Source organism: Corvus brachyrhynchos, unplaced genomic scaffold (genome assembly GCF_000691975.1).
Source record: "Corvus brachyrhynchos isolate BGI_N302 unplaced genomic scaffold, ASM69197v1 scaffold381, whole genome shotgun sequence".
In the NCBI taxonomy this organism is placed as follows: Eukaryota; Metazoa; Chordata; class Aves; order Passeriformes; family Corvidae; genus Corvus; species Corvus brachyrhynchos.
The window spans coordinates 694,976-720,697 of NW_008236219.1; the positions used below are offsets into that span (position 1 = coordinate 694,976).

The 25,722-nt window shown below is 39.7% G+C and overlaps 1 protein-coding gene across 11 annotated transcripts in view; it reads left to right on the forward strand.

The window, feature by feature from the left end:
* The first annotated feature begins 6 nt into the window (after positions 1-6).
* RAPGEF6 (Rap guanine nucleotide exchange factor 6) overlaps positions 7-25,722 on the forward strand; it is a 123,757-nt gene continuing 98,041 nt past the window's right edge. For all 11 annotated transcript variants that reach the window (XM_017746888.1, XM_017746896.1, XM_017746892.1 and 8 more), the window contains exons 1-2: positions 7-110; positions 25,208-25,278. In XM_017746888.1, coding sequence (XP_017602377.1) covers positions 42-110; positions 25,208-25,278 — 140 coding nt within the window. In that variant the 5' untranslated portion in view covers positions 7-41. The remainder of the gene's footprint in view (positions 111-25,207; positions 25,279-25,722) is intronic.

Genomic DNA, 25,722 nt, shown 5'->3' on the forward strand with positions numbered 1-25,722 from the left:
GCTCTCGAGGCGCCGCGGGGCGGAGGGCGCAGGGCTGGAGGATGAGCGCCCCAGTGGAGCCCAGGATCAAACAGGCGCTGCGGAAGAAGCCCGCGGAGCGCACTCCGGAGGTAAGGCGTCTCCGGCTCCTTCCCAGGGAGTCTTTGTATTTACTTTCTCACTTTTCCTTTGCGTAAATCCGTGTTCCGACAGCCTGGGGTCCGCGGTGCGCACATAGACCTGGAGCACAAACTTCTGTCTGGAGCTTGGTTATTTATTTATTTTTCTCCAAAGTTGGCCCTCTCGGGACCAGCAGTGGTTTAAACGCCCAGTAACACACTGGGTACAGGCACAAGGCTCTTCATGAAGTACTTTGGGCCAGCTGTTGGAAGAAGAACAAGAAGAAGTAGATCACCGAAAAGTAAAATGTTGCATATTTATAAAGTGATGCAAAACTTATGGGAAAAGTTAGGGAGCTGAAAGTCTTTGCTTACCTGTACGGTGATGCAGATTTAAACAAAACCAAACTAATTATGCTGCCCAGACTTCATAAAGATGTTTCTGCAGTGAGTGGGAGTATAGAAATGTGTGAGGCTGGTAAGCTAAAATAAAATGCATTTTCTAATTAACTGCCTTCTCTGTCCCTTCCCTACAAGCCCACAAGCCGGTCTGTAGTCAGCCCTGTATTTTTGGGAATGGTAATGTCATGGAGCATTAACTTAATAATGAAGTAAGTTTGATATAATTTGCATTTGTTGAAGGTCTGATTGGAGTTTGTTTGCTTACTTACCCTTTGCCTTCCTTTATTTGTTTCCCTTGCTGTGTTTTTTTTTTTTTTTTTAAATGTGCTCAAGAATTAGTGCTGTGAAGTGATACACTCTTGAGTTTTTCCCTTGGAGACTGGGAAACATCTGTTCTCCCTTGATACTTCAGTGGATAACAGAAATGTCCTGCCTGGTCTTCCTTATAAGTTAGTTATGGAAGGGCTACTCAGGGAACTGCTCAGAGGCTGGAGTACATGCTACCGGGACAGAGCCCCCTATTTACCTTTCAAGTCAGCCTAGTGAGTGAAATACAGAAGTTCGGTCCCAGTGGTTACTCGCTTTGGGATATCCAACACATTCCTCCTTGTGTCTCTAAATTAATGATGAGGTAGTCTCTGTGTCCATTCTTTTTTCCTTATTTTTAGCACTCCCCTCTTGCTTCAGACCTTTCTTTCTTTCTCTTCAGCTGGAGTCTTCAGTTAGCAAAATTCCTTTGCTAGTGTGGCTTGCAGTGTTGGGCAACTGGGTTCATCACAGAAGTGTCATTCATGAGTTGGCATTCCGTGCTGGCTTGTCGTGGCTTGGACTTTGGGAAACAGGTAATCTGGCCTGGCCCAGAACCTCTGCCCACCGCTCCTACTTGCTGTACCAACCTCTGTGGCTGTGTAGGGCTTTTTGTTCTTTTTTTAGGCATCCCCAATTTTTCCCCCAGCAGCTGTCATGGAATTATTTATGGTTATCACCTAGTTTAGGCAAAAACTGCCTTAAAATAATTATTTTACTTAACCTTGTAGTGTTAAACTGTAAGATATCATGACTGACTGCTTGTGGGTTTGTGTGCATTTGTGTAGGTTCCCATTGAGAGTGACATCAGGGTTGTGTGCAAGTTTGAATTTGCCAAGGTATCTTAGTTGCGGGAAAAAAAAATCTAATCTTTGCTAATCTAAGTAATAGTACTTCTAAAATGATTTTTAAAAAGTCTGAATTCCCTTGTTTATTTGGCCCTGTTTTGGCAGGCTTTTAGAGACACTGCACAGTGAGACTACTGGTGATTAAAATTACACATGTACTTAAAACTTGGCAGGGTTGGGTCCTCGGTTCTTGCTGCCTGTTGCTGAGTAGATAATTACAATCAAGTCACTTTTGTTTTCTTGGGATGCTTTTGTTTACATACATTTAGAAAGAAAAGCTTGTCCCTAATTTGATAGCAGGGTATACCTGGGGATCTGTGCTACCTGCTCAGATACAAAGCGTGAAATCTGTCACAGTCACGCTGACAGATTTTCCAAACATCTGCTCTGGGATGTGAGGACAGATGGCTATAGGGTGATAAGTGAACTGGAGAAAGCCACTGCAATTTTATTTATTTATTTATTTATTATCAACACCCTGGCTTGTCCCCTTTCCTTTGTAGGCTGCAAGACTTGAGGCAGGGAAGCTGAAACCTGCTTAGTGCAGCCATTAGGATCATACCCAAATTTTGGGTGTCCTTGCACAGGATGAATGATCTGGTGACTCCTGTCTTGAAGTATCCAGTTGTACACAGACAAAAAGTGTGGCTTCATTTCTCCCCTCCTACTCTGGTGGGAGGGTATCATCCCCTCTTCCCACACAAAATCGGCTGCACGGGGCTGCTTGTGCACTTGGACTGCGTTTTTGTACAGGAACCCCCTCAAATTCCCCAAGCTATGACTGGTATTTTATGATAAGCAAAAGCTGCTCATCCACATGAGTTTCAGGCGCTTTCAGTCCCTCTCTGCCCCTCTCTCTGTTTCTGCTCCTGCAGTTTATATGAGCAGTTTACCTGGGTATTTATTACAAATTACAGGGTTGGGGCTGTGCTGATTAGTAGCATGGTCTGGTGCTTTGTTCCTGTCATCTGTGTAGTCTCTGGAAAAATACAGATAAACCCTCCACATGCCAGATTTTGCTTACAAGTAGTACAATTATCCATATGATTTTAATTGTAGATCTTTTTCTTGGCAAAATGTTTTAATTTCTAAGAACTACAAAACTAAGCAGGGAGATATTAAAATATTTTTGTAATTTACTTATTTTGAAATTTATCTCAGTGTCTTGCTCAAATAAGTATTTTAGTTCTTGATGCTACAAATATTTTTGTTTGGAAAAATATGAGTTAGGGCAAGTTTTCAGTGTTGTGGTAACATTCCAATGTTTGCTAATTGTTAAAGTGTATAAGTTATGCATATTAGGCATGTACACACTTGATTTTTTTTTTTTAGTTGTTGTTGCTCAGATACTTCATATGTTACAATCTTTAATTTATTTGCCAGAGGGAATTATTTTGATGAATTTGTAGGGATTGTAGCAAAAATTTAATGATGTGTACATTTTTATGTAATTGCTGTTGTGTTACTCCGTTTAGAATCTTTTTTGAAACTACCAAAGGCTGGCAAATATTTTGCTTCCTCTCCTCTCCCTTTTCTCTCCCTTGGTCCATCATTGGAGGTGCATATTGTTCATATGTGATGCAAGTGACTTCTCATGTGGAAAGAGTTCCAGAATGTTTCCTAGTGGATTGATGCCTGTTTATGTAGCAGATGCTGCTCTACGATTTGAGTGAGTCCCATTTAGTCAAATCTTGCTGGTTCCCTGATGGCCTGTGACCCTGTGCTGACACTGGAAATAAATCTGTATACCTGTCTCTCAGGTATGGCCTGAAAGTGCAGAATTTGTGAGGCTTCTCTCAGATGTTAGTTTTGATAACAGATTATCCTAACAAATCATCCCTTCTGTCTAGTCAGACAGAGGAAACTGTGGCGGTAGTTGGATACTTAGTCTGAAAAAAATCATGCCTATACTTAAACAATAGGATTTTGTACACTTGTTTAATATTTTAATATTTTCACTTTTCTCCCAGGGTGGTAAATCTGTGAGTGTTTATACATGCAGATCCTTCAGTGTTTGCTTGGAAATATGGGATTTATTGTGCAATGTTTTTGCTGTTTCTTGTCACAGGTGGGGATATTAGTAATTTGGAAATATTTTAATAGGAGAAAATCTTTGTTCAAAGCAGTAGGAGGGAAGGATGAATGCTTGTCCCACCGTGTGTGTGCTCTCATTAAAGGTTTAATTTTTTCTGAGGCCCAGAATTCCTTACCAGATCCATACAAAGGCTCTGATTTTGGTCTTTAGAGGAGTTGTTCATGCTGCCACAGATAAGGGCTCAGTGGTTGATAGGGCCAAACAGCAAATGATTGTGCTCCTTTTTCTTTGTCTTTCCTTCTCCTCCATGAGCATGCTCTCTTCCATTTTTCATGGAACCTTTTCCCAATATAGTATCTTTTTTAGTTCTTCATGACTTTGTTCTAGACAGTGTTTACTTTCGTGGTTCAGAAAGCTTTGCCTTTATTTGACTTCAAAGAGTTGGAGTTTATACTTAGAGCTCTTGTATTTTCCTAACTTCATCTTGCAGTAGTTCTTGATTAATGTTAATTTGACTTCATTTGGCAATACTAATTCCGTCTTCTCTTCCTGTTCCCTTTTTATTAATACAGTGGAAAGAGGAAAAAACCTAATTTGCAGAATTTTCTCATAACAGGGTCTGCTGTTTGGAGTGTGTATGTGATGCTTCTTGATGGCTTAGATATAGAGAAATAGATCTGCGTGAATGTAAATCATGCACAAATAGTACATTGATGGGCATTATAAAATAGCTGTAATAAATAAAATAAATTATTGCTGACAGCATAACAAAGGCACTCTTGTACTGTAGCACAGCTGAGCCAAACAGAGGAGAACATCTGCTTCTTGTTTCCAGAAATAACTGGTATTTCGAAGTGGTTTTTTTCATCTTATTAATAATTTTCTCAAAATTTGGTAGGTGAAATGGGATTAACCATTGTTAAAATCTATTGTTTCTATAATCTGAGGTGAGCTTTTAGGAGTGTAACTGTATCAAGGGTGTTGGTTTTGGATAGCCTTTGAAAGTAATTAGAATTGTAGAGTCACCACAAAAGTGGAGATGCTTGCAGTTATTGTAAAGCCAAAAGAAATTTGTGTTAAATGAAGATGCAGATGCTAGTTTCTATTTAGTAAAAACCCCTTACTGTTAGTATGTGGGCCTCCAAAACAGGGACAGAGGAGTGATGGAAACCTGACTCCTGTCATAATTTTCTACTACCTAACCTCTGTCTTACACTTTCATTCCCAATTTTTGGTGATCTGTTCTTTTATAGGTGACACTTTGTAAGACTTTGTCATGCAGGTAACAGTTCTGAAGCTCAAACTGAAGATGAGGAGCAGCCAACTGTTGTAAAATCCTTGAGATTGTTCTGTGTCTTTCTGCTTTAGTATCTTTGCCAGAGAATCTCCTGAAAACTTGATCAAAGATGTGCTACATAACTTTAATCTCTCACCATGCAGAGACTTGGGCTGCTCTTGGCATGTGACTATGTTGGGAAGCTGGAAAAGACCTTTAAAGTGGAAAAATTAGTTATCACTGGTGATAACCAAAGTGATAGGAACACGTACTAACATGCCTGCAATTTATTGCTAACGAATTCCTTCCTGGGTCCTTGTGTACCCTGTGCAGATAGCCTTTCTGCGCTCATAGGGCAACAATTATCTTTTACAGTTAGAAAAACATAAAACCTTGTAATATGAATAATTTATAAATAGTTCTGTGAAGGCAACAGTTACAGTTTTATTTATGGTCAGTATGATTGAAAAATCACGTGCGCAAAAATTTTTTCATGGACAAGAATGTTGAGTAACTGCAGCTTTAGAGAAAGACGTTGAGAGTGCATGCATTTCATTGACACCATATTCCATCAGCATCTTGCTAGGACTAGGAAAGACCTAGACTTGTGAGGGTTACTTAAATATTAGATTAGTCTCTTTAAATAAAATGAGTTGTAAAGCTTTTTTATAGCCACCTACTAAAACCAAAGTTCAGAACAGAGGTACATGAGGAATGGCACATTGAGGATCATAGTGGTGGCTGACACCTCTTAAGATTGAGTCTTATTCGAAAGCAGACTATAGTTTCTGTGTTAATGAAGTTGAAATTCTTACTACTTTTAATGAAACAGTCATAAACCTTCTTCCTTCCTTCTGCGCTTCCCCGCCACATAGCTTTGAGTTGAAGGTAAAACAAAACTACATTTTTTTTTCCCAGCTGCTCATTAAATTAATGTATTTAAGCTCATGGTAAATACAGCAATGCCAATCCTGGAGGATTGTCCAACAAGCCTCAAAGCTTTGGGAAAACAGTGTCTCTTCACCTGTCAGCTTGATGGGTTAGGAAGTTTTTAGTGTTTAGATTTTCCTCTATTTTGTCTTGTGCTTTAGGTAGGTAGTTGTCTCTTAATTCTATTTCTTAACATAGTTGTCTCTTATTCTATTTCTTAACATCTCAATTAGATCTGTGGTTTTCCTGTAATAAAAAAAGCCAAGCATGCAAACTGTTGTTTTACCTCAATAGATGCTGCTTGATAATTAATTTTCATAAACTTTGTGTTTGCACCTTGTTTTCTGAGGTGATCAAGAGTGATGTTCTTTGACAGATGTATTTTTATCTTTTATTCCAAAGATTCAGATAAATACCAATTGGCGCACGTTGGTAGTAGTTGTTCAGTCTTCCTAAACATCCCGGAAAAACCAGTGCAGGTAAAATGTGGTGTCCCCCTCCCCAAGACTGGGCAGGGTGAAATCTCTTCTCTGGATAATTGAAATGAACCTTGATTAGCATCTTTAATCTGTAACTGATCATAGGATTGACTTTGAATTTACAAAATCTTACTTTAAAATCAGTTGTGTTTGGTTTTTTTACGTTTTCATTGCTATGTGGACGCAGTTCCGTGCTCATGACATACAGTTGAATTATTGGCCAGAGGTACTCAACAACGTGGCGTATATCAGTATCCAAATAATTCAGATCATCACTACCTGGAGCCTTAAGTACAACACACTTTCTGAAGTTGAAATCAGCCCTAAATTAGGTGGACATAAAAAAGAAAATCCATCTGCTGTTTCAAATAAACCAAAATACAATACTGGAACATTTACCAGCTTTAACAAATGTTAATATATGTAAATACCCAGCTATATGGGCTTCAATATCTGTCTTAGCAAGGTTTTTTGCTCATTTTTGAACATTTTTTTGAGTTTGTTGTTGTTGTGCTCTCATCAGCAAGCCTGAAGGTGTTGCTCATGTTAGTCTTTGGATTATTTATGTCTTAAGAGACATAAGTAACATTATGTTAAGTCTTGGACAAGGTACCTTGTTCACAGAGGCGGGATCTGGTTTGGCTGTTCTGCAGCTATTGTCTGGTTGGAATACCTGCAAGGAAACTCTGCTGGTAGTTCTCAGAAATAAGTATTTTTTCCAGCTTTCCTAACAGTAAAGCCTGTTGACTTCAGTCAGACATTGATTTGTGGTTCCAATGAAATAAATCAGGTTTCAGGGAACTGCTTGAGTTTTGACTACATTTACTGGCTTTACTGAAGTGACATTGACAAGATTTTTCTGAAATTTAGAGTCTGTCTAACAAAGTTTCCTTGTTCAAAAAAACGTAATATTAAAAAAGTAGAGAAAATCAGCATGAGTGTTTTGGGATGGGTGAGTGTTTTGATTTTTTAGAGTCTGTGTCCATATTAACCTGTTTTGTGGGTAAGGATGTTGAGCACTGTCCTGGAAAGGAAAATTTGGGCAGGGGTGAAAGGAGTAAAACAAACTGTGATGGAGACAGGGAAACATTGTGATGTTTAAGTTGCCTTGGAGTAGGTGTATATAATTTGTTAATTATTTTTGGAAGATCGTTGTGAACCACAGCTGTTTAAAAAAAAAAAAGTCAAAACCAAACCCACAAAAAATGAAATGCCAAGGAAAGCAAACTTTTAATAAAAATTCTGGGAAGTAAATTAGACTGAACATTCAGTGTTCATCACCTTGTGTAGGTGGAACATGCATAGGATTGTTCCATCTAATAGCTGTGACTTTGTGGTATCTGATCTCCCTGGCAGCTGAGGGATGATCAGGGCTTCTTCATTGGTTAAATGAGTATTTGATGCTTCTATCATTGTGGTGTAAAGTCATGGACATTGCTCCTGTAAGTGTCTCTGTGATTGGCTTGGAGCAGCGTTGTTAAAACTGGTTGGGATCATGTTGGTTTCTGAAATACCTTCTTTAAATATGGTTCTCTGAAGGGTCCTTGGGACTGTGTTGCTGCTGCTTTTCCTGGTATGGGTAGACCGTAGGGTTTTTGTTTGTAGTGGTCACTCACAGCTGTGTCTCTAAGCCAAACATCTTGTCACCCTCTGGGAAGAATGGTTGGCATGCTTTAGCCTCTCCTTGTGCTGATACTGTGCAGTGGAGTCTTTCACCTCTTTGTCACAGAATCACAGAATGGTTTGGATTGGAAGGGGTCTTAAAGACCCTCCTTTTCCAACCCCCTGTCATGGGCAGGGACACCTTCCACTAGACCAGGCTGCGCTAAGCCCAGTCCAACCTGGCCTTGAAAACTTCCAGGGATGGGGCATCCATGTTCCAGTGTCTCACCTTGGAAGAGCAGAAGTGTACAGATGTTTTGTGTCTGTGACAAGTGATGCTGTTTGGTTCTCTGCGCAGAATTGGAAGGGTTATTCTAAGTTATCTGCCCTGGCCCTTTCTTCCTGCATGTTTCATTCTGCTCTTGGGCCATGACTAATGAAAATTCCTTCATCTAGTGTAAAGTCTGCTCACCAGAACATAGATGTATTAAAAAGGAGATGAAATTACAGTGCACTAAAAACCCTATGGACAGTGGTTCATGTGTATTGGCATTGTTTGCAGAAAGTTGAGGGTTTGTGTGTAGTGAGTCACTGAGTTACACATCACAAGGTAAAAAGCTGTTCTGCCATCCTTGTTTGTCTCCTGCATGTAATTTCCAATTCTGATTCACTGAAATGAAGTGGTGAGCAAGAATGTGGTTCTGTTATGGGATACAAGTGAGTGGATATTTTAAAGCACTGGCTCAGCCTTTTTGAACATGTGGTGTACCTATTCCCAATGCTAGTCCAGTTTACATGAAGAAATGTGAGTGCCGTTGGGTCTAGCTGAGAAAGAGCTACAAGTTAACCATGGGGAACTTGAGGAATTGTATTAGAATCAAAAAACATCCTAAGTTGAAAGGGATCCACAAGGATTATTGAACCCAGCTCTTGTCCCTGCACAGGACCACCGAAGAATGAATGGAGCTGATGAGCACAGCTGGTGCCTTCCAGCATTTCTTGTGTCTAAGTCTTGGTGGAATTGTTGAATCCGAACATCCTACTTAAGTGTAATGGTTATGTTGTATCTCTTGTGTGTAGTTACACAAAAACGTCAGAGGCTGTTGCCTAAACTAACTTGCCTCTGCACGTTGGGGTTCATTTGAAGGAAGTAAGGCCACAGCAAAAGTGGTAGCAAAACATTTTGGCTTTGTAATTTGTGTGTCGGTGTCTCTTGCTTTCTGTGACTGGTCTATGCACCTGTTTGTGTGTGGGTGTCTGCTGCACACCTTGTGTATATAATTTTTAGATATCTTTTCTCCAAGATATATGTACAATAAGGATTTTAAAGGAAATTATATTCTAAGGCACTTTTATATGTATGACTCTTGTATGAGAGGAAAGAAGATGATCGCAATCTGTGTGTGTTGATGGCTCTGCAGAGCAAGATAGGTCAGAGGTGCTTGCAGGAATTCTGCTCTCAGACCTGGGGGGAGGAACTTTTCCTGATTGGTGATGGCAGGCATCGGTGTCTTCCCTCTGGAAGAGCTGTCCTCAGCCTAAAGGAAATGCTCTTGAGTATTTTTACAGAATCACAGAATCACTAAGTTTGGAAAAGACCTCCAAGATCAAGTCCAACCGTGAACCCAGCAGCAACATCGTGTTTACCACTAATCCATGTCCTTAAGTGCCTTGTTCACACAGTTGTTTTGAATGCTTCCAGGGATGGTGACTCTTCTACCACCCTGAGCAGTCTGTTCCAATGCTTGACAGCCCTTTCCATGAAAAAAGTTTTCCTAATAGCCAAGCTAAATGTCCTCTGGTGCAGCTTGAGGTCATTTTCTCGCATCCTGTCACTTGTTACCTAGGAGAAGAACTTCGTGTCATTCTTTAATTCACCCAGAGTCTGGTATGTGTAGGAGCAGCTTTGTCTGAAGCCCCTGTTGTCCAGGCATGGTTTGATCTCTTTTTAGTGCTTTTTTGTTTTCTTTTTTAAAGCTTGTGCTGCTGTTGCAATCCTAATACAGAGTGATTCTCAAGCACAGATTTCATTAACATTGTGCCTTTTGGTTCAGTGCTGGCTGGTTGAAGGAATTTGAGAATCTGGTGTGAGTGTAGGTAAGACTATTTAACCAAACATCTCTAGAATTCATCAAGTTCTTAATCTGCCTATGAAGTTATTCTCAAAGCACAAAGTCTTCTCCAAGTCTCCGTCCCTTTTCCTTCATCTTGTTCAGAAAGTTTGGTGTCTGATATTGATGCTGTCCTGTATCTGCCTTGAGGTGTTTGTTGTGCAGCCCCTGTCTCTGTTCAGGCTTTCAGGGGGATGTTAGGATGTCCTGAGAGGGCTGCACATCCTTTCTACTCTTTATATTTTGTTCCAAGAAGGTCTTTAGAAGATTCACTCAGTGGTTCTGGGGTTTTCTGGACTGATTATATAGTTATCAGCAAGGCTTTTGTGTTGGAGAGATGATTGTAAAACAAGCTCACTGTTTTCACTGTGTGGTTCAGAGTGTACTAGAAACTTATACAGACAGTATTTAGAGATATTTTTCAAGCTGTTGGCCAAAGTAACTGTAACTAAAACCCAGAGATCACAGCAGCTTGTTTCATGATAATCTTCACACTAAATGCAGGATATAGGACTCAGCAGATGTGATTGTGCAGACTAGGTCATACATTAGTATTGATCAGATATTTCAAGGCCTGATTCTCTAAACTGTGATGGTAAGGTGGTGGTAAATTTAGCTTGTAGGGGGCTGAAAAATGATTCAAATTTCTGCCCATTGTTGTCACAGAAGACACTCAGTGCTCCAGAACAGCTGTGGGGACCTTGTGAGCCGCAGCTGGTGCCAGTGGGCAGGTGGTGCCTGCAGTGTTTCCTCTCTGTTCCCCAGCCTGCAAACATGGAAATCTGGGGACAACTAAACTCATACCTGTAACTTTCCAAGATAAGATTGGTTTGGTTCTTTCCAGAAGGTAATATGACTTCTGCTTCATATAAACCCTGTTAAAGGAGCATGTGGAGTTAGAGTGTATCAGGGTGGCTGTTCCCAGTGATCTGCCAAGGAGCATGTGAAGAGTTATTGCTCCAAGATTACTTTTCCTGTCCTTGCTTCTACTGTTCCTGAAAAACTGTTTTTTCATTTTATTGACAGCTGTGACAGCCCTGAGAGTAAAACCAGAAATTATGGTGAAGTCTTGAAATTTTTTATTGGAACTTACTTCCTTTAGTATATACTTTTCCCTGTGAAGTACGGTCATGCACTTAGTTTCCTCTGTGGAGTGATAATTTAACTAAAAGTTTTCATGTATGAATTAAAGTTTAAATGTGTAATGTAATATTTTTCTACAAAGCTATTTCTTATTGTAGTATCTGAATTTAAAAAACTTATTTCATGGACTGATTAGGTAGTAAGAGTGTGTTTTTCAATGCTTAATCTGACCTAAAAGATGAGCCTAGTGCCTTGTTACTGACCTTGCAATAGGAACTTTGAGATACTAGAATAGTGAAAAAGGGCCAGAAAAGGGTGTGGAAGGAGGTGGGAGAGAACTGCAAGTTATACTTGGCATTCAGAAAAGTTGCCAAATGGAAAAAAACACATTTCTTTTCTGCTTTTGTTCTCCAAAATGCAAAGGGTGGAGGATAAGCAGTCAGGATGTGTAGGTAGTAAATTCCTCACAGAAACAGTATTAAAGCTGCAAAACACTGTAGTGAATAAAAAGGTAACTATAAAAAAAAAAATTTTCAAAAGAAAATCTCCTCAGGCAGTATACCCAAACTTATTTTGTATAAGCTTCAGAGAGGAGTTCTCTGTAATGTTTATTTTAATAAACTGTTTCTTATGTCACGTTGTGTAAGGAGAGCTGGATATTTGTCTACAGTGAAAATAAATAGTAAGAGAGTAGTAGCCTTAAGGAACTTGTGTGTATGTGTGCTGTGAGAGGAAACTGAGGTGCCTGTGCCCAGGTTTTGCCCGCTTGTGGGCAGCCCCGTTTCTGAGGAGCAGAAGCGAGGAAGCCAAACATCTGTAAGCAGCTGTCTGACATCCCTGCTGTGCTGCTGAGTGCACTGATCACACACTGCTGCTGTTTACTACATGGCTCTGTCTAATAACCCTGGTGCGCAATGGCTGATCCTCCTATCCCAAGAATGTAAAAAGCTGGCAGTCTTCAGATGGAAGTGAGTCCCTTGGCATTAAAAGGTGGCTTGTGGTGGTCTTGTCACTGGCAAAGAAGCTGCACACTTCTCAGGACCATTCCAGATAAGCCTCCAGTTGGCAGGGAAGTGCAAAACACTTTGCCAGGCATGTGCGAAATGAGTTTTTGTTGAGAAGTGTATTGAGATTAGCTTGATAAAGTCTGTCCAGGGCTTTGATGCCCTTCCTTGTAAGAGGCCCGATATTGCCATAAAAGAATTCTGCTCATGTTGGTATTGCCAGACAAGCTGTTTCTAAAATTTGGAGGTCTTCTTGTTGCAATGGCTCCAGGCTTAAAATATAGAGTGTTTTCCTTTGTTTGATGGTACTGTGATACACCCTTCTTCCTCTTTTGATGATTTCAATGCAGTATTTTTGGAAATACCCTGAGTTCAGGGAAGCATGCACAAATTAGTTAGCATTCTGCATCTGGTTTCTTGAGGTTCCTTAGCTCTGCTAATTATTGGTTAGCTTTTAGCATGTCAGGAGTGTAGCAAATTCTTGATGAATGGAACAAAAATAACTGCCTTAAGGGATGCTCTCTTTGTAATCTTTTTGTGCCTGATTAAAGCATTGACATTTAAGCAGTCCGTCCTTCAAAGACTGATCATTAATGAACCTTGAATGTTGGTCCTGTTGGTCTGGAGGGAAGGAATTCCTGTGGTGGTGTGTTGTGTTGCAGGCACATACAGTTTGGCCTTGTGGCCAAATATGAATTCCTATAAAGAGAGAGTTCCAGAGCTGTTGTTATGTTTTTTACTTTGGCAGTTTGTATTTGAGGGAGCTGAGGAGCGAGGTTTGTCTTTGTAAACTGTATCATGGGTTTAGTGTTGAAAGGTGATGGTACTGTTTTTGTTCCACTTCAATTTTGGGAGCTTTATGATGCTCTTGTCACAAAGAGTTGTGCATGCCAATGGCCACTAGATACTGTGGGGAGGTTATTCTACTAAATCTCATTTACTTGATCCTGCATTTTCAGGGTTCTTTGTAACATGTCCAGCCTCCAGTAGGCTGTGTTGATTTGGCTGAGTAAAATTGTTCTTTCCAACTGTTGCAGAAGAAGTTTCTGTTCCTGTTTCCCATTTGAAGTAGGAAGGAAACTGGCAGTCCTATGTCAGACTGCTGACCTCCTGTTAAACGCATTTACTGCTTCCCTTGTGTTGGATAGAAAGGCTTCCTTCAACAAACTCCTCTACAGATGCCGTTATAGGTGACTTACAAGATGCCTGTCAGTGTCTTCTTGTTCTGGTTCTTCCAAACAGACGTGCAGGGATTAAAGGGTATCATCCAGCTGGTGTGATCATTAGAAACGATCTTTTATCTTGTGTATCTGGCCTACCATCCTACCACTTCAGCCCAATTCCTGAGGCATTGGGGTACATTTCCTGGTGAAGTCCATGGCTAAAGAGAGGAACTTTTTTCTGTTTTGTTTCCCCTCTGTTCACATTATGTAGATGAAGGTGATTATGGAGTATAGCAGACCTGTAGGTAACAGGTGCTTCATAACCTATCAGAGCTGAGTACAACCATGTTTTTAAGAAAAATTGAGAATTTCCTTTGCGTTTAGTTTGGGTCTCTCAAATGCAGCAAATCTGGCTCTGTAAAATCTGGAGGTCATGGACTTCAGTGTTTCATATGGCGAATAGTAATATTGCTTTGATTTTTCCCAAGCTCTAGTTTGACTCTAGTAGAACGTTTTTTTAAAATGTATTTTTATATGAAATATAATTACATAGCTTTCACGGTTTTGAATGCTAATGTAATAAAGTGAGAAGCCTTAGATAACAGGTTCATTCCTTCTAGCCCTTGGACAGAGTGTACTTGGTAAGTGCTGCAATGGACCAGCTGCCTGAGTGGGAGGCTGAGACACTCTAAATGCACAGCTTTCCAAGAAAACACACAACAGAGATGTCTTAATTTTCAGTGTAATTGTGTAAAATGTCTGAGCTGCGATACTGGATCCTTCTGTTTCTCCTGTGTTGGGGGGACTGGGATCTAGAGTGTGTGTTCTCCGTGGTTGCAGTCACAGGCATGACTGTCCGAGAGATCGTGGTGGTGTAATATTTGTTGCAGCATTCTGCTGCTGTGTCCAGACATTGCCTTTCATCTCCCTGTGTGGATCCTCTCTTTTAATGTGAGCTGATGAGTCAAAAGTTGGCATATTAAAGGAAGGCATTGCAACACTGCTAATAAATCCAACTTTGCTCAGATTAAGTTTAGAGTTTAATATTAGTTGTTTGGGTTTTTTGTTTCATTTTTTTTTCATCATCAGTAAATAATGGTAGTATTGCTCTCTTAAAACAGAAATCTTATTTTTAGGTGAGATCCTTGATTCATTTAAAAGTGGGTTTGTTGTACTTCCATAGAGGTTGTGGTTGGCTAACACTGGAGGAGCAAGAGGCTGGAGGAATCTCTGGTGTGTTGCATTACAAATTGTGTTGATCATGGTTTCCTAGGATGAGAAAGGTAGAATTGGCTTGTTTTGATTTTTGTAGTCAAAGCTGATTGTAACCTCTAAAGTTTTTGGTCTGCTTAAGGATTGAATGGCTCATTGGAGAAGAAGAGGCTTCTGTGTCATCTCATATACTACAACCCAGCTGAAGGAGCCTGTGTCTCACGTGTTGTCAATTAGTAAGTGTTTGATTTTAGTATGGAGGTGGAGGAGGCAGTTCCTTGGCATCATCTATAGTTCTGTGGATGTTAGTCATGAAGTTTGTTGCACTTTGTGAAGCTGGATGCCTGGTGGGTAGGCTGCAGGATTTGGAGCTAGAAATTCCTGAGTAACAATATTATCTTGTGGTTGATTCAGTCTGTTAACGGTATGCTTGTTTGTTGTTCTTCCTAATGTTGAAGTTGTTAATTTTCTTAATTAGAATTATTCCCTTTGTAACATTATGGATCAGTGATCAATGTAATGACTAGGGAAGTGCACAGTTATCTGTACCTCTGACATTTATTTGATTTGATTTCAAACTTGAAACCTAGCTAGATGAATATGCATATGCAAATATAGCTCCTCAGTTTGAATCTGTAAGCTTGTGGTTTATGGCACAGGTATTGCTGAGAAATACAAAGGTAAATGTTAAAGTGGCAGAGCATCAGTTCCTAGAGTTTTGCCATGGTGGTTTGCATTCAAATGTTTCAGTGAGATAAATCTGGCTAATTTTTTTGTTATGAGTGAAGGTGCGAAGAGCTACTGATTAATCCTGGTTTTGGTTTCTGGTTTGGTTTTCTTTTTTTTTTTGGTGAGGGATATAAGCATATTTGCTGCTACTGTGTGGGCACAATGAACACAGGCATGTTAACCTTTCTCAGTGTGTGAGAGGATATTGTAGTAGTTGAGGCAGTAGTAAAATTTGTGGGAATCTATATTCGGATAATTTAGACTCTCTAAGAAATATCGCCTCCTATACATTGCAGTAACTTTCTTGGATTGCTCTGTTTGCTAGTGCTTGGGTATCCTAATACCAGGATGTAGAAGTAATTACTGGTGATCATATTACTGCTGTCCACTACAGGAATTCCTTCATAGCTCATAATGACATTATTATGGGAATAAAGTATCTGGAGCTTGATTTTTCTTTTTTCCTTCAGTGGTTTTATTGAAAAAGACTGAAGGAGAGCGTTACATTTGTATGATATTTTATTCTCCAATTATAATCTCATCATTCTCTTCCTGTTTTACTGATGCACCGAAACATTTTTAGGCATTTAGTAGAGCTTTATTCCTCTCCCTTACCTAGATACTGAGTGGGTGATTTAAATTACAATATTGATAATGATCTCATTTTGCCTTCACTATTATTTATTTAGCAGGACTTAATTTCTGGACAGACATGATCTTTCCTTGCTTTAATTCACAAAGAAGTAAGAAATTACACACAGAAAAATCATAAATATTCTTACCCATTTGTATAAAACTCCGACAATCAATATGATGGAAAAACCTGCAGTAAAGTGTTGTTATTGTGTCTGTCAGTCCTTCTCTGTATGAGATACCTGTTGAGCTGTAGTATGGGATCTCGGTTTTAACATTCACTTGCTGCAAAGGTACATTGGGCAAAATGTGATGAAAACATTGACAATGGAGTGTTTATATGTTAAATATGAACCAGCAGTTGCTAGTCCAGGAGGGAGGAAAGAGAACAAGAACTGGAGCATTTTCTGCAGTAAGAGCAAAGTCATGTGTAGGTAACAACTGAGGTGTTTAATATGTCTGAGCTGCACTCAGCCTCACTGCCAGTATGGATAAGCATAGAACTTTGGATTTCATCCTCCACCTCCTCTCTCCTCATCCCCAGGTTTCCGTACCAAATTTCTTATTTAATGAGAATGTACCTTCTTTTTTTTCTAAATGTTTCAGTGTTCTGACCTTTCCTAACAGAATTCCTTGTTTTCTTAAGAAGAAATTTCAGATGTTGACACTTTTCCTCTGAAAAGAGCAGGGAGTTTGTGAATCAGAGGAGCTGATGTTTTTGGAGTTACGATCAAAAGGTTTTAACTGAAATATTGCTATTTGATGGATTCTTGTCCTCTGGAAGGAAAGGTAATTCTGACAAGTGGTCAGCTGCTTGACTAACAAATTGTTAATTAAACTGGAAGCCTGAAATTGCCCATTTTTGGGGTGGATTTTTCAAGAGCCTGGGTTAGGAGGCTGATTTTACGATCTTTGTATTATTTAAAACTGTTTGGTATAAAGTCTTGCTCTTTGATAATTTTGTATATTCTGTGCTTCTCATCCTGTTGAATTTCAGGAGCTCAGGGTTTTTGAGGCAGTTTGTTTTTCTGTTATCAGTATGTAAGTCTGAAAGATATTTTAAAATTAAGTAATGTATGTCTGGGAACTTTATGGTAATGTTTTAGTTGAAGGCAGTTTTTCATAGCTGTATGTTTGTTCTTAACTGTAAAAAGGGCTGAACAGTGCTTGAGATACTCAAAACTCTCCATGAGCTGCTTGCTTTGGAGCAGTGACATCTGATGTTCTGTCTCTCCAGTTCAGGACCCTTGGAACTTCACTCTGCAAAATCAGCTTTTCCAAAGGAAGTTTTTTTTCCTCTGGTGAAGTCAGGGTTCCAGAAATGCTGACTCTGTGATGAAACAGCAGTAAAAATAATATAAAATTTTCCCTCCCTCATTCCTTTAAATGTTTTTCTTTCTACCAAAGTCCTATATCAACATAATCCAGGGTTCTGAGGTGGAAGGTGTTTATCTGGATTGGGTGTGGGGAGCGATTGGTGAGTAGAGAAACTTTTTGTTTTATTTTCATATAGAAAGACTTCAGTTCTTTTATTTTCTTTTTAGAAGTATGCCACTGAATTGAGGTATTTTCAGTCTATCAATAAACTGTAATAGTGGCTCTCAAGTCTCTGTTTTTAAAGATCCAGCTTTTCCAAATTTTCTTAAGGACAGTTTGATTCTTAGGAGTGCAAGTCTGTGCCTGTATCCATGTGCATGTTATAATGAAATATTAGAAAATAATATATAAGGAAACTATATTGGCCCCATTGAGAGACTTTCTACTTTTTCACAAAAAATAAGATAAAAATCCAAGTGTGCAAATGTTACTTCTTACTATCTGCAAAAACAAGAGCCAGATTTTAGTTTTCTGTTTGTGGCTATACTGTTAATAATGGATGCTGTGCATGGGAATTGCTTCTTGGGTTTACAAGAGTGAAATGAAGTCTCTTTTCATCTCTTTTATCCTGTATAAAGATGCCATTTTGTCTGAATAATGGAATATAGCTCTGAAGTAGTTGAACCAGTTTATTGTATACAAATGTTACTGTGTGCAGTCTCGGGCACACAGTAAGATCATACGGGAGTTTGCTGTTATGTTCCATGAAAGGTTCTTTAATTAGGCTTTTTGAGTTGGTGGCATTTCCTACATGGAATGTTGTGGCTTCATTCCTTAGGAGTGCTGCTTAAACTCTGTCATTCTCTGCAAGGTACTTTAACAGCCTTCATTCATAACATTTTCATTTGTCTGACTGACTAATCCATCCTTTCTCTTCCCTAATAGTGCCTCAGTGCTTGTATTTCATTTTTATTTTTGTTTTTTAAGTGGCCTCCAACTAAATAGGAGGCTACTTTAAAGGGAACTGTTACTTTAAGTAAAGAGCTCTGAGCTGACATTCTATTGCATTGCTTGCATTTTTGTTGAAGTCCAATGTCTATGCCACTGAGCAAGGACAGTAAATAAGTTAAGATGAAGGAGTTGCTTTCCAGTTCATCTCATCATCTTCCTTTTAGTTTAGGAACTGTACACTCTGTTACATATGTTTAAGTGGATTTTACTGCTCCTCCCACAAGTTTCGGGGGTAGCTGACAGTGTGTAGGGTGGGCTTCTTGAACCAGCATCCATAAAGTTGGTGCGTTTGCTGTGTAGTTATCTGAGTGTGTAAAATACGGATCAGAGAACTACAGCATGTTTCTGTATTTCTATTTCTGGTATTACAGTATCAGGAAAGAATTTGGGCGTACTATTTTTACAATTGGCCTTAAACGGAGACTAAAGGAAACAGCGCAGATTCCAGCCTTCGATGAAGCAACAGGAAGGGAAGCAATGAAGACCATAAACCGTGCTGAGTAACATTTCCTCTCTTCTACTACATCCCCCCAAGGGTGACAAAGTCTTTATTGAGCCTAACAGGATCCCTAATAAAAGCTGCATTCAATCTCTATAAGGAGCCTGCTGAATCACTGAGAAGCAAGTTAAGGCATTGGGCTGGAGGGAGCCTCCCACTTAAGAGCTTACACAACTTATGCTCTGTGCTCCAAGAATCACCTCTTTTTGCGTTACTAGGCACTTTAAATAACTTTAATACAGAGAAATTCAGATTGTCCAAGAGTCTATTAAAATCCTTGTCCTGATACCAAGTGAGTGCTTGATTCTGCTGGAGTTCGTTTCCAGCCTTGTTTCTGCTCACAGCACTGAAGAGGGAGAAGCAGCTAAGCAGCATACAAACAAGAAGGTACCTTTCAACCATGCAGCTTCCTCCCCTGGAGGATTTTGTACCTGATGGTCTTTTTGAATGCCACTGGAATTTAGGAAGCTGTTGCCATATGGTTTGTTGTTTCAAAGGCAGAAATGTATGTCTGTTTCTTCTGAAGTATGTTCTCAGTAATATGGCTGAACCTCTAACAGATCTTTAGAAAATACTAATATTTTGTTTGCCCTGAAACATATAAAATATGCATCCTGCCAACTGCCTTAGCTTGGAAAAGGCACGGATGCAAAATACCATTGGTCATCGTTTGTGCTTCTGTAGAAGCAGGTTCTTGTGTGTGACCCCAGGAATCCTGGGTGGCTTGGTAGCCTGTGTGGGCTGGGTGTGGGGAGCCTCGGGTGAGCCAAGCATATGTTCTTGCAACAGGAATTTAATGTGTTTGGGGTGGATTGAGAGACAGGCTTTGTGCGGCTCTTTGGGACAGGTTTGCATGTGAGAGCAATCTGTCTGGAACTTGCTGACACAGCTGGTTTTACATGCGGCTTTGAAGTGCTGGTGCTGTGGTGCAGGTTTTTGCTCTTTTCTTGTTCCCTGACAGTCGAAAACTCTGGACTGACTGAAAAATAGTTGCCAGTCCGCTTTCTTTGAGATCCCTTGTTTCAGGTTCAGGGTGGATCTTGGGTATCTATGAAGCCCAGGCTCATTGGGATTTGAGAGCATCCCGGAGTCCTGGCCCTGCTGCAGTGAGCAGCTGTCCCATGGCTGGTGCTGGCTCACTGGGGCTGGATGCAGCTGTTTGGGAACTGGGCTGACTCTCCCTGCTGGCATGAAGGACATAACATGACAGGCAGTGCTGAAAGGAGTCTGTGGGGATTTATGGCTTCCTCAGCATCCCTAATACCTGATTACAAAGAGAGGTTGTCTCTACGTGAGATTAATCAGAATTTGCAACTATGAGGTCATTTCAGAACAATTTATTTTCCTTAGAAATAGACTAGATTTCCTGTTCAGTGTATAATAATAATAATGATATGTTACTGGAACACCTGGATGGGGTCACATAAAGTGAAGTATCAGTTTTTTGGTTTGTGTTTTTGAGGGGCAAAGTTGCTTTTGATGCAGTCATTCCATCCTCATTTCAGAGCATCACACTGCTTTTACCTGCTTTTAACACTGCAGGAGGATTTGTCCTGGACCTTGTTCCTCAGCATCCCTAATACCTGATTACAAAGAGAGGTTGTCTCTACGTGAGATTAATCAGAATTTGCAACTATGAGGTCATTTCAGAACAATTTATTTTCCTTAGAAATAGACTAGATTTCCTGTTCAGTGTATAATAATAATAATGATATGTTACTGGAACACCTGGATGGGGTCACATAAAGTGAAGTATCAGTTTTTTGGTTTGTGTTTTTGAGGGGCAAAGTTGCTTTTGATGCAGTCATTCCATCCTCATTTCAGAGCATCACACTGCTTTTTACCTGCTTTTAACACTGCAGGAGGATTTGTCCTGGACCTTGTTGCAGACTTAAAGCATCTGGATGCAGCTCATGTGAATTACAGTTGTGCTCGCTGGAGTTGTTGATTGGGAAACTTTGTGCTCTGAACTCCATGTTCGAGACCACTGTTGTTCCACTGGAGCCTTAATTCCAAGCTTTGTAAAGCTGCGTATTGGATTAAAAGCCAGAGATTGGGTGAGAAGAGGGTGAAGCAAAATGAAATGATGCATGCTTGCAAATTTTGCTTATCGTTGGTGTTGCTGCACTGTGGTGCTTGTTCAGAAGCATCCAGATCTTGGTCATATTTTGAAAAGATGCCAATAATGAAATTAAGGGTGATCACCACTTCCTCAGCCACTCTGAGTTTGGATTATATTCTTGTGATGATTTTTCTGGCTGACTGTACTTACTTCTTTGTTTTAAAAAGTTACATCTTAACAATTAAGAAACTAATTTTTCACCACCCTTGCAAAAAAAAAGTAGAAGCAAATTACTTTCAAAGAAATGTTTTGGGATAAATGAGTGATGGTGGTAGTTAGCTGGTGGCTTTGCTTTTGTGTGGTGAGCTTTCAGTTGATGCTGCTTTTATTTTCCCCTCTTATGGGATCTCTGAGAGTTAGCATCTGGCAGGGAAAATGAGAAGTGGTCTGGGTATTCAGGTGGCTCACTTCAAACTATATTGGGATGAGGATGTTACCATAAAAGAATATGTATTTATATAATATGATATTGTTACTAAAATCTCTGTGTTTTATACCACCTTTGGTTTAGCAGCTGGTTAAGCTTTTTGCTGGAAGGATGTGTGTGCTGGAGATGATAAAAACTGGTGCTGAAGGAAGCTGAGGCTGCTGGTGGCCATGCTTTTGTGATAACGGCGTCATCTGCAGAGCCATCCCTTGGTTTCTGCACTGCTGCTGAAGCACACGCTGTTTTCTAGAGTGTATTCCGTCATGGGAAGAATTTGAAGACACAGATGTCCTCTGCTTTTTTAAACACATCTGCTGTGAGAACTGGAGGCAAAGAATGATCTGTCCCAGGCAGCTTAGTGCAGGATCACTGCAGTCGCAGTGTTCATATTTCCTCTCTATAGTATAGAAAATCTCCTTTCTAACAGGATTAACAACTGCTTGATTATTCTTTGCCCAGTTTCCCACCTTCCCTTGAGTTACTGGAGCTGCAGTTTTAGCTAGGTGGATAGATGCTGTGAGTTACTTTCTCCGTAAATAACCTTAGTTAAGGTTGCTTTTTGACAAAGAGTGAAGAATCTGTGTGGGTATAGCATTTGCAGGTAGATCCTGTGGTTCAGTTTCAGCTATTGTTTCAGCTGATGAAAAGCTCTGAAGAGAAGATTGCAAAATAAAATCATACTGATCTTGTTCTTCAGTTTACAGCATGTGAAGAAATTGTGTTTCATCAATAATTGTGTCTCGGTTGGATTTTGACAGAAAGAAGTAAGTAAAGGGACTATAAGGAAGGATATGGAAAGGGGCTCTAAAATTCCAGGAAAAGCTTTGTGTTCTGCTGATATGGTGCTGAGTGTTGCCCTTTGGCATCACTTTTTGTAGTGAGTATCTGAAAGTATCTATGAAAATTATCTCTACCCTTTGTACTGAGGTTATGTGCTTGTCCACTGTTTATAACTGCTGTGGTGACATAAATCTGTTTTTAAAAATAAAACTGAAAATTGTATTAGAAGCTGTTGTAAACCTTGAGTTAGAGACATAAATGCTTTCAGCTCTGTTGGAGGAGGATTTTAGGGAGTGTGGTGCAGCTGGACTTAAGCCTCTGTCCACGAGGTGGCCACAGCCCCTGCCCATCTCTGGCCAGCCTCAGATTAATTGATCCTTGCCAGCAAAAATACAGAATGAGTCTCTAAACACAGCATGTCAAACGTTATTTCAGTGCTATTTTAAGCACTTTGTCTGAAATGAATTGGAAATGTTGAAGAAAACTTCACAAACTATGACTGGTAAGTAATTTTCATTTTATTGGGACAAGCTGGGATATATACAACACATGTTACTCTATCCTCTCTTGTTAGAATCTGAAGTGGCATGTGAGGGAGAGGAGGAATTCTACCTGGCTGTATCTATTTAAACAAGTAAAAAAGGCTTTTTTCACCAAGACATGGAAGACACATTGGATGGGTACATTCGATGCACTGGCAGAAAGAGGCACCTTGCAGCCCTTCCCAGGAGATTGCTGAGCTAGCTCTTTTCTCAGTGGCACCCAAAATCACCTGCTCTGCATGACTAGGAGAGGGGCTTTAAAAGTCAGGTATTTTTAGGGAAAGCATTACAGATCCTGATTTAAAACCACCTACAGAAACTGCTGTGTGAGTAGCCAATGTGTTTAGCTTGTTGATGTGTCACCTGGCTGGGCAGGGAATTACATTAATCATGTAGTTTATTACATTTATCAACGTCAGAACAGTAATAGTGGGCAGTATAAGTTAAATGCCTTCTGCTGGGTGAGGGAATAGGAGCCTTTGCCTTCCCTTTGCTGTGCTCTGCTCAGCTGTTCCTTCTGCTGCTGCTCATCGCAACAGATGAAGTTGGAGTTGGGGGATGCTTTCCAGATATGTATCCCTTTAAGGAAATGTTTATCTCTTTAACTGACCAACTGTTTGTTCATCAAGCTCCTTCAGTAGGTCAGTACAGCAGTCCCGTGTGCTGCAGGTGGAGTGCAGGAGTCAGTCCAGGCCAAGTGAACTTGCAAAGGGACTGCATTCTGGGGAGTTGTAGAGAATAATTTACAAGTCAGGATGTGCATTTTTCATATGCAGAAGTTAAAAGCTTTGTGATTAAATGGGAACATAAGCTCTTGTTCTGCTTACAGTTTTCTGTAACTCATAACTACAGAACTGTTTATCTAAAACATGTTCAAGATGTTCCGTTACATCTTAGTCCCAATTATGTAAAAAAATACTGGAAAATGTAGGAAAACTTACATAGACATAATGAGTTATGAAGACTTAAAAAATTCAGCTTTAATTTTAATACCCAATAATGATTCCCTCCTGGCTACCCAACTTTTACAGTTCTTCTTTTGGCCTGGGAATCAGATATTGTTAACTACTAAGCTACTGTATGCTCTGAGTATATAGTTGCTGCATTTCTGTGCCTGATGCTTTCAGGTGGAGAAGTTGAGGCCGTTCCCTGCTCAGAAACAGGGAAAGCTCAGTAATGGAGCTGTTGGATACCTGAAATGACCCTTTGGCTGCCAGGTGCCCACCTCTGACAGGCTGTGGTGTGTTTGAAGTCTGATCCATAGCTAGTGCTCCTGGATATTTCACTAATAAAATCATGTTTGTGGCAGCTTGGAGGATTAAAATGATACTGGACTGTGTGAAATGAGTGCTTTATAAATGTGTTACAAATTCAGGCCTTCTGTTTAATTTTCATAGGATTTGGTAATGGCATTTAAAAAAAAATTCAGAGTTTTATTGGTTTTACATGGTTTGCAATTACATCTGACCTTTTATTTGATACAGCAGTCTATATCTGTTATATTGCTAAACATGGACTATGAAGCCAAAGAACTTTTCTGAAGTAAATCCATTGTAAATTCTGAGGCCAGCATTCATACTGATTTATCTTTTGTAAACACTGTATAAATGCAGCACTTGAAAATTCAGAACATGCTTTCCAAGGCCAAGCTGGAGAGACTTCTCTATGATGTATAATGATTTTGTTGTGCATGTATTTGATTCTAACAGCCCACCTGTTCAGGACAGTAAATTAAGTGATGAATAGCCCTAGTGAGCTGTTCCCTGCCATGTGGTCTGCACCATCAGCACAGATATTTTTGTGACTGAAGAAGATTCTGTCTGGTGAGAAGTTTAAACAGCTGTATCTCCTAATTACAGCTTCTGTGTAAAGTTCAGTTTATAAAGCAAAATAATCTTCATGTTTTAATATTTTTGTTTCTGTGGTTGCTAGTGGATGACACTGATGTGGTGCTGACTAGTGATAGTAGGAGGGAGAGACCTCTAAAGCTTTATTGTTTTCATCTTTGCCAAAGAGTAATTTTTGATGTTCCCTCTAGACATGGACTGGGCCAAGCAAGAGAGGCAGTAGAATGGTGTAGTTTGTAATGGGCCTGCCAGCTAGGTCTGAGGTGGACATGAAAGAGTTCTTCCTCTCTAAACATAACCCCTTTGCTATGAAAAGGTACTGTGGTGGTTCTCTGCACCCTGTAGAGTGGCTTAGGTTTTCACTGGTTTTTAAAAAATTTCTTCTTTAAAGAGATCTGAGAAGGTTTCAACAATTTTTGACCTTGGGTGAACAGGCCTGCTCTATTTATCTTCTTCCACGTGTTGCTTGCTGCTGTATCCATTCCCATAAATAATATTTTCAGAGATATATTTAATAAATCTTTTTTTTTTCAGGTCAGTGTTTATGCATCAGTTGGACGTCACTCTTTTAATTTCCACAGCTCAAGTGTAGACAGGGTTCTTCAAATCTGTGTGTGTCCTGACCTATCCTATTAATCTGGGCTTTGTATAATTCTGTGTAATTTATTGCAGAATCTGAAAAGTAACACTGAGTGATTAGATGTGAATGAGGTTGCTTATGTTTGTATTTTTTTTTTCTCTTTCTTTTTAGGACTTGAATACTATCTGTTCTTTCCTTCATGGACTGGACATACTCTCACATTTCAGAGAACATCAGCTAAGGTGAAGTACTCTGCAGTTAGTGTTTTTTAGCACACTTACATCTATGACTTTTTGTGGAGATAAGCAGAGCTTTTGTTTGCCTGCACTTTGAGGTGGCAGAGCATTGGCTTAATCCATTGCTGAGTTAAGTCACTGCAAATAATGTGGCATAGATTCTAAACGAATTAGCTCTTCTAAGAAGGAAGGCAGAGCTTACTACCATTTGCCTACAAAAGACTGTGTAGACAGTGCCCTGTCTTAACTCCAGATTACAAAAGCTTTTTAATGCTTCAGACATTCAGATGATCTCAGAATCCATAAAATGGAAGGCCAACAAAACATAAAAACCGCTTTGGAAGTATTTTAGTTCCTTCAGTTCTGTTGCTATGGGTAATTCCAATGTGTGGGAGTGATTTAAACATTTAGAGAACATGCTGTATGTTACCTGTTTGGATAATGAGGAAC